Here is a 13,567-nt window from a genome sequence, read left to right as displayed (position 1 = left end):
TTTTAATTGCCCTGACTGTTCTTGGGATTGGAGAAATTAAAATTCTCCTCTCTGGACCTACATTCTCTCGGGGATATTTATTTCTGTCTCCTTTATTGTGGCCTGTTTATTGAACAATGCTCTTGTTCTTAGGGCAGTCAGGGAAGAGAGGGTACAAGTACAGCTTGTATGCAGAGAGTTTGCAGACTGGATCCCGGAGCCACCAAAGGCATGAAAGCCCAGGTGGGTGGGGAGACAGCAACCCCGGAGGAAGGGCTGGTTCACTCTTGACTTGTTCCTTTCTTCCAAGGCTGCTTTATGAATTTTCTTCAGAGGGTTACAAGGCAGAGAGGGTGGCTCCTGTTCCAGGTGATACACATCTCTGGCCAGATAATGACCCTCAATTTTGAGAGCATCAAACATCTGTTCCCCCCAGGGATCCAACCTGCTGTTCTAGGAAGACCCAGGAGGCATTGCTGTTACTTAGCACTCGATAAGGGTTTTATAAAGTGGTTTAAAATCTGTGGCTTGAGTAGAAAGTGCCATTCTTAGATAGAGCTGGTTATATTTGTGTGAATGAGAAAAGGAAGCCTGGATCTGACCAAAATAGGACTGAGGAGTGCACTTTCTAAGCAGTCTGATTTCAGCTTAGCCAAAGAATGAACCTTCTGGCTGCACTGTCCGATAGAAAAAGGACCTTGGGAAGTAGTGAGCTCTCCATCACTGACACTGTTCAAAGGACAGCTGAATGGCCATCTGCCAGGGATTCTGGGGGTTTGGGTACACTGCAAGCTGAATATAAGTCAGCAGTGTACTTGGGCAGCCCTCCCTCACCATGCTAACATAAACTGAGCTTTTATTGAGAGTCAGTGCATAGAAGTGGAGGGGGCAGTGCCAGTCCCCAGGTGGCAACTCAGGACCATAGGCTTAGAGCTGGAAAGTACCCTAGAGTTCTGCCAGTCCAACCCTCCCATTTCACAGATGAGAAAACAGGCCTAGGAAGGCAGGTCATGCCTCTCCCAAGGCCACCCAGGAATAAGTAACAGAGCCAAGCTTGACATGAGTGGAATGAGAGCCGAGCTGGGAGTCAGAGGAGCTCAGCTGGAATCCCAGCTCTCCTGGACACAGGGCAATCATTACTTCACCTCTCTGGGTCTCAGATTTCTCATCTGTTGAATGGGGGTGTTGTACTGGGTGGCCTCTAAGGTGCATTCTTGGTCTGAATCTATAACCCCAAGTCATAGGAGATGAGGCAGCTGGTAGCACATTACACAGAGCACTGGGCCTGGGGATAGGAAGGCCTGAGTTCAAATCTAGCCTTGGACACCTGCTGTCTGTGTGATCCTGGGCAAGTCACTTAATCTCTGTCTTGCTTTAATTTTTAAAAATTTTTAGTAATTGCTTTAATTTCCCCAACTGTAAAATTGGGCTAATAATAGCCCCTACCTTGGATGGTTATTGCGAGGATCTCATGAGATAATTGTAAAAAGCCATAAGCCCATCTAGGCGCTATATCAATTTCAAGCCATCTGGGTGGCACAATGGATAGACCACTGGGCCTGGAGTTTGGAAGACCTGAGTTCAAACCCAGCCTCAGATGCTTATTGGTGGTGTGACCCCTGGGGAGTCACCTTCTGCTTCCCTCAGTTTCCTCAACTATAAAGTCATCATAGTAAGAGCACTGTCTTCCCCGAATTGGTGGAAGGATTAAATGAGAGAATATTTGCAACGTGCTTAGCACTGGTACACGGTAGACACTTAATAAATGCTTATTTCCTTCTTGCTTTCCTTCCTTCCAGTTCCATCGCCCTTCCCACTGTATTGTTTTGTCTCTGAATCATTCCTCCAATCCTTTATTTTACAGCAAACTGAGTCCCACTGAGGGGGCAAGTAACAGAGGTGGCATTTGACCCCAGGCCCTCTGCCTCCCATTCTGTCCATGGAGGTTGAGCCTTAATGATTGCTCTACAGATGAGAAAATTGACCTTTTCGTTCATGCAATAATTGATTTGTCAAATTGCATGTGTGTGTCCTTGCTCCCCGTTTTCTGAGGAAAGGCGCTGTGGTGAGGGGAACATGTGCAGACACTCCTCCTGCTCATACTTCCGACATGCCCACTTTGGGGGGGGCAGTCATTTCCCTTGGAAATGGGCTCCAGTCCAAGAGCTCCCCAACTATCCTGATTGCTAGCTGTTCGGCCTCTCGGGTTGGGGGACAGATTATAAAGGATATCAGCTCTGGGTCAGAAGGTCAGGTTTCTAGAATGTTCTTAGGTTAAGCAGAAGTATTTGAGAAAAATCACGTCTTCCTGCCCAGCTCCATAAACTGAGCCCCCCTGGTTTTTTAAAGAGCCTATTCAGAGGATTTATTTTTGTAGCACGTACACCTCCTCCTGCCACCTTTCCCCCCATGAGAGTGAGAAGGCAAATTTCCATCAAGTGAGCTGAGATTGATGGAATGCATTTTCCTAAAATGTATAATGAGGAGAAGGTTTGGGTTTACCCAAATGTTTTTGCTCTTTGATTTAATTTTACTGTTTCTAATAATTCCATTATCCAGAATTTTATGCTTGTGTGTGTTACCTAGGAGCAGCTAGGCAGCTCCGTGGATAGAGCACTGGCCCTAGAGACAGGAAGACCTGAGTTCAAATCCAGCTTCAGATACTTACTAGCTGTGTGACCCTGGGCAAGTGACTTGGCCTGTCTTTGCCCTAATCCACTAGAGAAGGAAATGACAAACCACTCCAGTATCCTTACCAAGAAAACCCTGTAGACAGTATGGTCCACAAGATCATGAAAACAAACAAAATGTTAACCTTCCTTGATTCTGATGCGCCTCATGAGGGAAGGGGTGTAAGGATGCTCCCCAATTTACAGATGAGGAAATCGAGGCTGAAGTGAGCAGATTTGTCCAAATTCACATAGCTGTTGAGTAATGGGCTGAGTGAGAGGGGGTGTTTTCAGGTCACATCATCCTCTGTGCCTCAGTTTCCTTGCTTGGGAGGCTTGGGTTAAATGACCTCTGAGGTCTCACCCAACTCAAGCTCTGCTGTTCTGCTTGGTCCTGGTCAGACCCAGCTGAAGGACAGGATCCAGTTTGGAACACCACCACTACGTTTGACAAAGGACATTGCTAAATTATAATGTGCCCAGAAGGTAACCAGGCTGGTGAGAGGCTTTGAGATTATGGGGTCATAGCTTTAGGGCTGGATGACCTTCTGAGGGCCTAAAGTTTAACTCCCCCATTTCACAGAGGAATAAACTGAAGCTGGCATGGGGGAGACGACTTACCCACCCAAGGTAACAAGGAAGTAAGTGGCAGAACATGAATTTGAACCCTATGACTCCAAATTCAAGACCCTCCACCTGCCCCACAAATGATGCTATAGGAGGCTTGGGTGAAAGAACCAAGGGATTATTTTAGCCTGAAGAAGAGAAAACTGGGGAATAGGAAAATGGACAGGGATGCCATAGCTGTTCTCCAATATTTGCAAGGCTGTCCTATGGAGTAAGTAGACCTTTTCTGCTTGGAATAAGGAAGGAGATTTGCAGTGAGGCCAATGTTGGTGTGAGATTAAGGCAAAATCTCCTGATGACAAGAGCTCACCCAAGGGATCATAGGCTGCTATTTCAGGAGGGAAAGAGTTCCCCTTACCTGGAGTTCTTCAAGGAAAAATGGTGTGACCACTGGCTGGGGGGCGGGGGGTGGTTGAGAAGATTCTTTGCATCCCCAGAACTGATTAGTCAGTGCTGAATGCATGTTGGATGGTGTATCAGGAGGGCAGAGTTTATAATCTCAAAGAGGATCATAAACATGTCTGAAAGGTTCGGAATCGCCGGATATAAGAAACTCTCAAAGTAGAAGGCAGAAGAATCAAAACATTTATTTAGGCTCAACAGTAACCAACCCATGAACCAGCAACCCCATTTTGATATGTTGATCCAAATCTTCCAGGCCCAATAAGTACGCCTTGAAAGAGTAACCAGGAGGCTACAGAGAAACATGATTGCGTAAAGCAAAATCATGTTTCCCCCTTTATGGTAATAAGATTACCCACTGGACTGAAGTCTTTGTTCAGCTTCCTCCCGTAGATCAGCTCTGCTACTGGCAGCTCCTGCCTCAGCTGTGTCCGTGTCTGTGTCTGAAGCTGCAACTGTAACTGACGATGTAACTGTCGCTGTAACTGACGTAACTGTCGCTGGCTCCAACCGAAAAAGGAAAGAGAGAATCTTCAAGCTGTCCTCTCCCCTCTTATAGGGTCTCTGACATCATCAAGCTCCGCCCGAATGACCAGGGCCGATTGGTTCCTGAGTTGGCCCCTCCCCCTAGCATAGACATCAACACCTCCCCTCAGCCAGCCCCATGACTCCTCACACAGGAAGCTGTCTGCTTCCCGGCATGCTCCCCCGGCCTCCTGCCCCGGAAGAGCAAGCCACAGTGTCCAGAGGCTCAATGAGGCAAGCTGAGCCATTCAAAGAAAACAAAAGCCATTATGGCTACAGATGGGTGGATGGATGGATGGACAGATGGATGGATGGATGGGTGGATGGGTAGATGGATGAATGGGTGGGTGGATGGGTATGTAGGTAGGTGGGTGGATGGATGGATGGATGGATAGATATATGTTGAACCAGCAAATGGACTAGTAACTTTCTCTCCTTCAGTATGAAAAGTCAACTCTCCTTGGATGTAATCCTGGGTTTAGAGCTTGAAGGCAGCTCAAGAGACCCTCAAGTCCAACCCCCTTATTTCCAGGATGAGAAAACTGAGCCCCAGAAAAATGAAAAAATGTTGCCAAGGCCACACAGCTAGTAACTGAACCCAGGGTTTCATGACTCCATGTCTTGGGGCAACACAGGATTGCTCCCATCACAGGGCCTGCTCAGCATGCTTTCTCTCTCTTTTTCTCTCCTGTTACCCAGTGCCATTCAGAGAGGCCCCGACATACTCAAACCGGCGGCGGAGACCCCCGAGCACACTGGCAGCCCCCCGAGTTCTGCTGCGCTCCAACAGTGATAACAACCTCAACGTGAACAACCTCCCCGACTGGTCTGTGTGCTCCTCGGCCTCTTCCCACCGCAGCCTTTCACCCCAGCTCCTCCAGCAGATGCAGGGCAACCCAAATGGCACAGTAAAAACCATCGGGAGCTACACACCGGGGCCTCGGAGCCGCTCTCCATCGCTGAACCGGCTTGGGGAGGATGCCAGGAGGCAGCAGCAGGCCCCACCCCTGCCACAGCGGCACATCAGGTGACTCTGGGGCCCTGGGCAAGGGGCTCCCAGCCTTTTAATGCACACCCCCTAGAACCATGTCCAGTGATTTTCAGGGGTAACTACAGGTCAAGCTCAGCTTCACTGTGGTTCCAAACCCATTTGTCAAAAAATCTTTTCTAAATGTATTGATTTGTTCGGTTTTCTGTCTTCAGTCCAGTGTGCTGAAGACAACTGAAGCCTCCTCATGGCATCTTGGGATGTTGAGCTGGGAGAGACCTGAGAGAGTCTCCCCTCCAACCACCTCATTTTACAGGGGAGTAAACTGAGGCACAGAGAGGTGGTGGGCCTTGCGTGGGGTCTCCCAGGGCTGGGATTGGAGCCTAGGCCCTCTGAGTTATGCACAACTTCAGGTGGTCATTCTGGATGTCTGGGGTGGTGCAGTCATTGGATCTCCAGGGCTGGCTTAGGGGGCTGCAGCTCCTCTCACAAGGTCCTTGGACCAAAGTCCCTGTTTCAGTTTTTCTTGTGTATTTGCTTCTTGGTCCCATCAGTGGGAGCCACAGACCATCTTTGGGCTGTGGCTGCCTAAGCTTATCAGGAGTCTTGCACTCTCCAGAAGGCCCTTCCTGCTGCTGTGTTGTCACCCTCAGACTCCCTGCTACCATTGGAACTAGACTGTATCTGAAGGTTTTTCTGGCTCAGGCTGGTATAGGGGGAAGGGCACCTTGGGGGTGGTGGGGTCAGGGGCAAGAAGAGAGCCATCTAACTCTACTGGGCCTCAGTTTCCTCTTCCCTAAAATGAAGGGGTCAGACTAGGCAGCATCTAAATTTTCTTCTAGCTCCAATTCCTCTGATCCTTTGTCTCGGGGGTTAAGTATGCCTTCCCTCTGTCCCCCCTTTCATACTTTCTCCCTGGGCCCCAGGGTGGCTGGGTGGGTGTTAGGGGAACAAGAGAGACTGTCTTTTCTGTTGGTGATGGCTTGCTTCCTTGTGTGTGCACATGTATGTATGTGGTTGGGGTACAAGCTAAATGACTCCATCAAATATCAAGGCTGCCAATTGCCCAGCTGTGCCCCCACCCCCAAGCCTGGCACTCCCATGAGGGGACCTAGCTGCTCTGAATTTTGTAGGCAGAGGAGCCCAGCCAAGGGGGAAAGTGAGAAAGGGAGGGCAGAGGAAGCAGTGTCCCCCCACCTTCCCCTTACTTTACTGGGGCCATGACGCCCAGACTAGCCATATCTCCTTCACCGTTGGCTGGGCCAGCTCATCTGCATGGGGCTAGGGAGCCATGGGGGACCCTGTGGAAATGTCGAGTTCATTCTTAGCTCAAGGTGGATGCTCAGCCTCAAAATTCCTAGTAGATTGAGAATGATGGAGACCTCAGTGGCAGGAGTCCCAAAAGGTAGTGAGACTCACTGGGGGCCCTTAGTCACTAATATAGGGCCAACTCCAAAGGGAGGGGAAGTGAATTCACTACTCTCCTGAATAGGAAATTTTAATAAGATGCTGAAGACAGTGTATCCTGAATCTTGGCAAAGCCTCAGCTGAAGAGTGCTGGAGAGGGAATGGAGCCCCAGGGGCGTTCAAGGAGATTTCTGACAATTATCTCCTTTCTTTTATCCTTGTGCCAGGGCAGAAGATTGAGTGAGAACAAGGCAGGCAGTTCCCTGTTCTCATTACCTGTTCTATGAGTGCACACACGCACGCGCGTGTGTGTGTGTGTGTGTGTGTGTGTGACTGTATGGATAGGGGTGTGGCTGTGTATGTATGTATGCATGGAGGGGGTTAGACTGAGGGATTGAGTTCGAATGCAGAGGTCATGCCCTTCCCCTCCCTTTTCTATCACTGTCTATGTGGGCAGCTTTGGGGGAGGGAGAGGAGCTGGGCCCAAGGGCAGCCCAGGGTTCTATCCCATTGCTGGGCCCAGTCTCTGGGCCTTGGGGTAGCTGGAGGTGGCCAGAGTCAAGTCAGTCTGAGAGCTTTTATGAGGCACTCACTACGTGTAGGGCATCGTGGTAAATACTTGGAATTCAAATCCAAGCAAAAGGAAGAGCACCTGCCCTGGGGAGGCTTACTGTCTGAAGATCAGAACAACCCAGAAAAGGAAACAGAATTGGGGCAAGGGCAGGCTGCCAGGGAGAGACTGTGCCTGGCTAGAAGAGCCTGGTGGAGCCTCGTGGAAAATGAAGAGAGGACTGACCTGGGGTCCTCCTGCAGTAGAGGGTCTGGGGAGAGCTGGCCAATCGAGGGAGGGGCCTTCCCAGGTAGGATTTCCAGGCTCAAAGTGATCTTCCAGGATGATGAGGTTTCTGAGCCCTGATGGAGAAGTCCAGGGGGCCATCCAGCCCACTGGCTGTCCCTAGGGGTGGGGTGTTCCCACGAAAACCCTTTGGGTCATGGCAGCATAGACTTAGATTTAGAGCTGTAAATATGAGCGGGGGTGGCAAGAGAGATGGAAGAACAGTTAGAAAGATAGAGGATAGACAGACAGGGTGGGTGAGTGAACATTTATTAAGTGCTTGCTGTATGCCAGCCCATACATTATTCTCAGCACTGAGGATGTAAATGGAAGCAAATTCAGCAGCCTTTTCCCTCAGGGAGCTGACTGAATGAGGGGAGACAATGGGGGATGAGGAAGGGGAGGGGGTCATGGCTCCAAGAATTGTCATGTAGGCCTGACACCTCCCTGGCAGATGAGGCAAAGCTGAGCTGGCAGAGTCCAAACCAGGAGGGAGGCAGTGGAGACGATGGGCTGAGCTTGGAGTCCCTAAATAGACACTGCGGGATATGGGCTGTACCATGTCCAGATCAGATCTGCCCATTGGCAGAGCTGGCAGGAAGTTCTCAGTCTGGTGGAAAATGCTGACTACTGTGTTACCTTCCTGGGTCTGTGACTAACTACATATAGGACTTTCCTAAAGTGAAGGTCTGACTACGTCTCTCCTCCTCCCTCAGTAAACCCAGTGTCTCCCTCTTACCTGCAGCATCAAATCTAAAGTCCCCTGGCATGTAAAGCTTGTCAGCTCCAGCCCCCTCTATGATCCTGCTTCATTGGTCTGCCTGCTTTTTCATACTCCATCTCCCACCTCCAGGCCTTTGCAATCCCTGTGTCCCCATGCCTGGAAAGTGCTCATTTATTACCTCTTCGATTCTTTGGCTTTCCTTAAGTCTCAGCTGCAGTCCTACCTTCTGCAGAAGCTCTTCCCACTTCCTTCCCCTCTGAGACTGCCTTCCATCTCCTGCTCACAAGCCTTTTATGTATCTATGCCTGCTTTTTAAAACTTGAGTTCCTTGAGGGCAGGAAATCTTTGTCCTTGTGTGTACTTGGCAGTTCCTGGCACATGTTGTTGTTCAGGCATGCCCGACTCTCCATGACCCCATGTGGGGTTTTCCTAGCAAAGAGGCTGGAGTGATTGGCCATTTCCTTCTCTAGCTCATTTTACAGATGAGGAAACTGAGGCAAACAGGGTCAAGTGACTTGCTCAGAGTCATACAGCTAGCAAGTGTCCAAGGCTGGATTTGAATTCAGTTCTTCCTGACTACAGGCCCAGCACTCTATCCAATACACCCCCCCAGCTGCCCGGTACTATGCCCAATGGCACATAGTAGGCATTTGATCAGTTCACCTCTATCTCCATACCTATCATGTGAAATAAGGATCTACACCTGCCCTGTTCTACCCAAGAAAGACCTTGGCCATGATGACAACTCAGCCTTGTGTGGTGCTTTGAGGGTTACAAACCACTTTCCTCACAACACACATGTGAGCCAGCCAGGGAAGCGATGGTCATCCTCACTGCACAGATGAGGAGACCGAGGGTCAGGTTGGTGACTTTTCCAGGGTGGTCACTTGCTAAGTGGCAGAGGCAGGATTTAGTCCTGGATCCACCCACTGTAGTACTCATGGGAGCTTAGATCTAGAAAGGGAAGGACCTCAGAGACCATCAAGGCTGCCCTCCTCCTCCCACTCTCCTTGTTTCATGGGGGAGACTTTGATCCAGAGGTGAAGTGCCAAGCTGAGGTGACACAGGGACCAAGTGAGAGGGTACCATCCCAGGTGCCCCACTTTGGGGTGAGCTCCAAGACCTGGAAGTCAGGGGGCTCAGGGCAAGCACTCAGGCAGGGCATATTGACGGAATTTACTTTGGTCATGAGGATCCAGGGTCACAGGATGAAGCAGGAGGTGTGTGGTGAACCCCCCTCCATCATCTGCAGCCACTTTTGATCCTGGCTTCCCTGTACAGACCCTCGTGCTCACATCCATGCCCCCCATGCTGGTGAAAGAGCCTTGTCTGGTCCTGATGATGGATGGGTTGCTATATGCCATCTTCCTGGGGTACTTGGGAACATCCCTTCCAGCCGTCGCCTTTTGTGGTCAAACCTTCACCTTCCTATAACTTCTCCATTTGGACCCTTTAGTGGTCTGTCTCCTAGAAGAGACAACGTGAGAATGATTAGGTATCAATGCAATGTCTTCTAGGAGGTGACTGGGGAGGCGGGAGGGAGACTCTCAGGGGGCAGGCCTCCTGCTGAAGATTTAAAGGAAGCCAGGAAGGGACCTTTGCAGCAGCAAAAAAAGATTACCCTACAAAGGATGCTGCTAGCACCAAAAGCATGTCTGGGGGAGCCCAATTTAGTGCTGAAAAGGGGAGAGCAGAGCCCAGGCGGTGAACAGTCACTGTTTTAATGTCACAGCAGATTACTATGTGGAGGTAGGGGAACTGAGATGAGCCAAGTGGTGCCAAGTCCTGAAGCCCTGCCTCAGTAGCCCAGTTCTGCCCCCCCCACCCCTGCATGCACCACACACAGACACACACACAAATACCAGGTAGGCATAGAAGAGATCAGGAGCACATACATACACACACAGTCATACACACATGTGCATACACACAGTCATACACACATGCACGCACACATGCATGCATACACATACATACACACACAAAAATACCAGGCATAGCAGAGATCAGGAGCATATACATACACAGTCATATACATGTGTGCACACATACACAGTTATACACATGTGTGCACACAAGTATCCTCAGGGACAAGACAGCCCATGGTAGAGTTTGGCCAGGACTACCTGAAGCTTCCTCAGATGGTCAGGCCCAGTTAGAGTTTCTCCTCAACTGGTGCAGCCTCTGGGAGCCCCCAGTCCCCTCCAGGTCATGGCGAGGCATCCAAGATGGAGGTCTATTTGGGGAGGTTAGTTGCTATGTAAGGCCAGTTTTCTCATTTTTCCCTTTCCATGAAGATAACATCTTTTGAAAGATAACTTTCTTCTTTCCAAGAAGGTAATTAGCTTTTCCAAAGTTATCTCCTTTTGCCTCTCAAGACAGAGATTCTCTGGCTCACCTCATACAAGAAAGCAGTTTGTATAAACAGGGAATAGTTAAAATTTGTGAGACACCATGCTCCAATACACTGGAAAAGGGTGAGGGCCTTCTGCTTCCAGCCTGGAGAGATGCATAGCATGGTAGTGATGGGTACCCTGGATTTGCACTGACTTTTGTGGTGCTGTCCAATGAGGGAGAAGGGGTGCCAGGCAGCAGTGGTGATGGGAGCTGGGGCCAGCATTCATCCAAGACATTTAGTCTGTTTGAATATGTATCTTGACATGAATTATTGGGAAGGAGGGAGGGGAAAAGTGATCAAAAGAGAAAGGAGAGAGAGGGAGAGACAGAGAGAGCTGACAGCCCCAAAGTTATGTGGAAAATATGGAGAGAGAAGAGCTGAACAGTACAATGAGGTGGGTTCGGATCTGAGTGACTGGGATGTTCCAGAGAGTGGTCATGAATGATCCAATGTCCCCCTGGATGTGCCTCAGTCTTCTGATCAATAGAATGGGGATAAGGGTATCACCTCTCTCAGGGTTATGAGGTGACTTTTAAAGAGCTTCCTTGGTGTTAGCTATTATTGTCATTCATTTTATTGGCCAGCTGCTGCACAGATTTGTCCTTGTGGCCCTAGAGTAGGGAGCAAAGAATGATGGATGGCAGTTTCAGTGAAGCTAACTTAGGATTGGTGGAGAGCTGTCCCCTCACTGGGGCCAAACCTGATAACCACCTGTCAGGGTTATGAGAGAATGGGGTTCTTTTTCAGGTGGGGAGGGTGGACTAGCTGGACTCTGAGCCCTTCCCTCCTCCTCCCCTTGTTCTGGGCGGAATCTAAGATGGTTTTCTGTCTCAAAGGAGTTAAAACTTGAGGAAAGTAAAGCTAAGGGAGGGCGAGTGAGTTAGGAGAAACGTGTGCTCACCAGCTGCAGGACATAGAAGCGGGGGTGGGGTGTGGACTGCAGTGGGGGAGCCAGGTCACACCAGACCCCACTTCGGATTCCTCAGCTGACGATGGGCCAATTCCCCATAGTTGGAGAATGTCCAGAGCCCCTGTAGACAGACTGGGGAGGGTGAGTTCCCCCCAGACACCTCAGAGCATTTCACATTTTTTCAAAGGTTAGATTAGTACAAGACTACAAATAAGAGAGGTTCTTTTCATCTTCCTTTAGTCATTCTTAAGCATCTCAGAGTGAACATCTTGAGCCCATGCTCCCTGTACATTCTGTGTGTACACCATATGATGTTCTTTGGGATTTGAGGCCACTCGTTTCTGTTTGTTGTGTTTGCTGCTGATGGGATAGACCCAGAACAGAATCTCCTTGAGGACAGGCCCTGGGGGGCTGACTTGTTTATACTTGTTAATTTTATTCCTTTTGGCCTCTTACACAATAGGCACTTAGTAACTTAGTGATCAGTCTGGGGTATGGGTGGCAGAATGAGATGATGATAACACGTTCATTTCAGTAAGCATTTGTTACTTATACAGCACATACCAGGGCTTCTTCTGGATCCTGGGAATACAAAGACAAAACAGAAATCACACCTGCCCTCAAGGAGGTTACATTCTACTGGAAACAATATGTATCCAGAAAAGTCAATAAAAATAGATGAAAAGTAAACACAAAGTACTTCAGGGTGGGGTGGGGTGGGATGGGAGAGAGCCCTGATATTTCCAGGTCTAAAGCCCCTCCCAGCCCTGACATTCTCTATTCTAAAGCCCCTCCTAGCCTTGGCATTCTATGTTCTGAGCCCCTCAAAGTCCTGACATCCCTTGTTCTAAGAATCCTGGGATTCTGGCGTATAGCAATTCCTCTGTTACTCGTTTTTTGATCCTTTGGAGAAGAGCTGAAGCAACATGCCCTTATTTGGAGAATGAGGGTGACTCGCCAGGAATAAATGGTTTGAAGCCAAGAAGGGGCATGGATCTGAAGTTCCCAAGCTTATTCTTCAGGTCTGAGTATGCCAAGTCATCAGAGGAAGTTTGATTTTTAGATGAGAAATGGTATGCTGTAATATCCATTGCAAAGGGAAATGCATCCCCCCACCCCTGACCCTTGAGACCAGCCACAAATGTCCCTTCCATTTCCCCAGTGCCCCAAGAGATTTTAGCCTCTTTCTCCTGAAGCATCAGAGGAGGCTTTTGTGGAGTATTATGTGAACACAAAGTCCTGTACGGCTTCTTGCAGTTTCTGATCTGAGCATGGCATTGATAAGGAGACAAGCTCCATAGATGGGTAGTGACTTCACAACCTCTGATTTGGGACATCTTCTTTCCTCTTAGTATTTTCTGTGCATGGAATGTTTTTGTCACACAATGGATCCTTAGAACTCCAAGGTTCTATTTTTATGTTTATGCATTACATATGTGTATACATATATGCATATAGACATACGTATATATGTATGTCTCTGGTGATGGTGAGTGTCAGGATCCTGAGCTAATGGAAGGCACACTGGATGTAGAATGAGGTCTGGGCTCAAATCTGGGCATTGCCATGCCCTGGAGAGCTACTTACCTACCCTTCCTTCCCCAGTGACTTTCCAAAGCAGAAGCCAAGGAACCGTTAGCTCTGCAGTCAAAGCCAGGTTCCCTCCTGGGACAGCCTGCAACTATTCGCTTGCTTTGCCATTCATCATTTTGTGCTCAGTGGCTTCTCCCTCCACAGGCACCAGTTACCAACTTCTGTTAGCCATGACTCGGGCTTCTCCACTGCATCTGGCAGCTGCTGGCCATCCAGGAGGCCATCTGGGGTCCAGCTCCTAGATTCCCTCTGGATGCCAACCCACAAAGCGCTCGTGGCTTGCGATCCAGGGCTTGGCTTTGTTGGGAGGCTCTGGCAGCATGCCCAGGAGGGAATGTTGGCATCCACCTCTAAATGCACAGTTGAGACAACTTTTCTTGAGCCCATTTTGAGGCTTGATGCTGACAGTTGACATTTCTGGGATGTTTTAAGGATCACAGAGAACATTCCACGCTTCGTCTCTGACTCCTACAACCACCCAGTGCTGAGACAGGTCGTTGGCTGTTATCC

The 13,567-nt window shown here is 49.3% G+C and overlaps 1 protein-coding gene across 1 annotated transcript in view; it reads left to right on the top strand.

The window, feature by feature from the left end:
- SHANK2 (SH3 and multiple ankyrin repeat domains 2) overlaps positions 1 to 13,567 on the top strand; it is a 717,699-nt gene that overhangs the window by 264,863 nt on the left and 439,269 nt on the right. The window contains exon 12 of the mRNA XM_036763425.1: positions 4,902 to 5,229. Within this exon, the coding sequence (XP_036619320.1) occupies positions 4,902 to 5,229 (328 nt within the window). The remainder of the gene's footprint in view (positions 1 to 4,901; positions 5,230 to 13,567) is intronic.

Source organism: Trichosurus vulpecula, chromosome 6 (assembly GCF_011100635.1).
Source record: "Trichosurus vulpecula isolate mTriVul1 chromosome 6, mTriVul1.pri, whole genome shotgun sequence".
In the NCBI taxonomy this organism is placed as follows: Eukaryota; Metazoa; Chordata; class Mammalia; order Diprotodontia; family Phalangeridae; genus Trichosurus; species Trichosurus vulpecula.
This window is presented reverse-complemented; position numbering and strand designations above follow the sequence as displayed.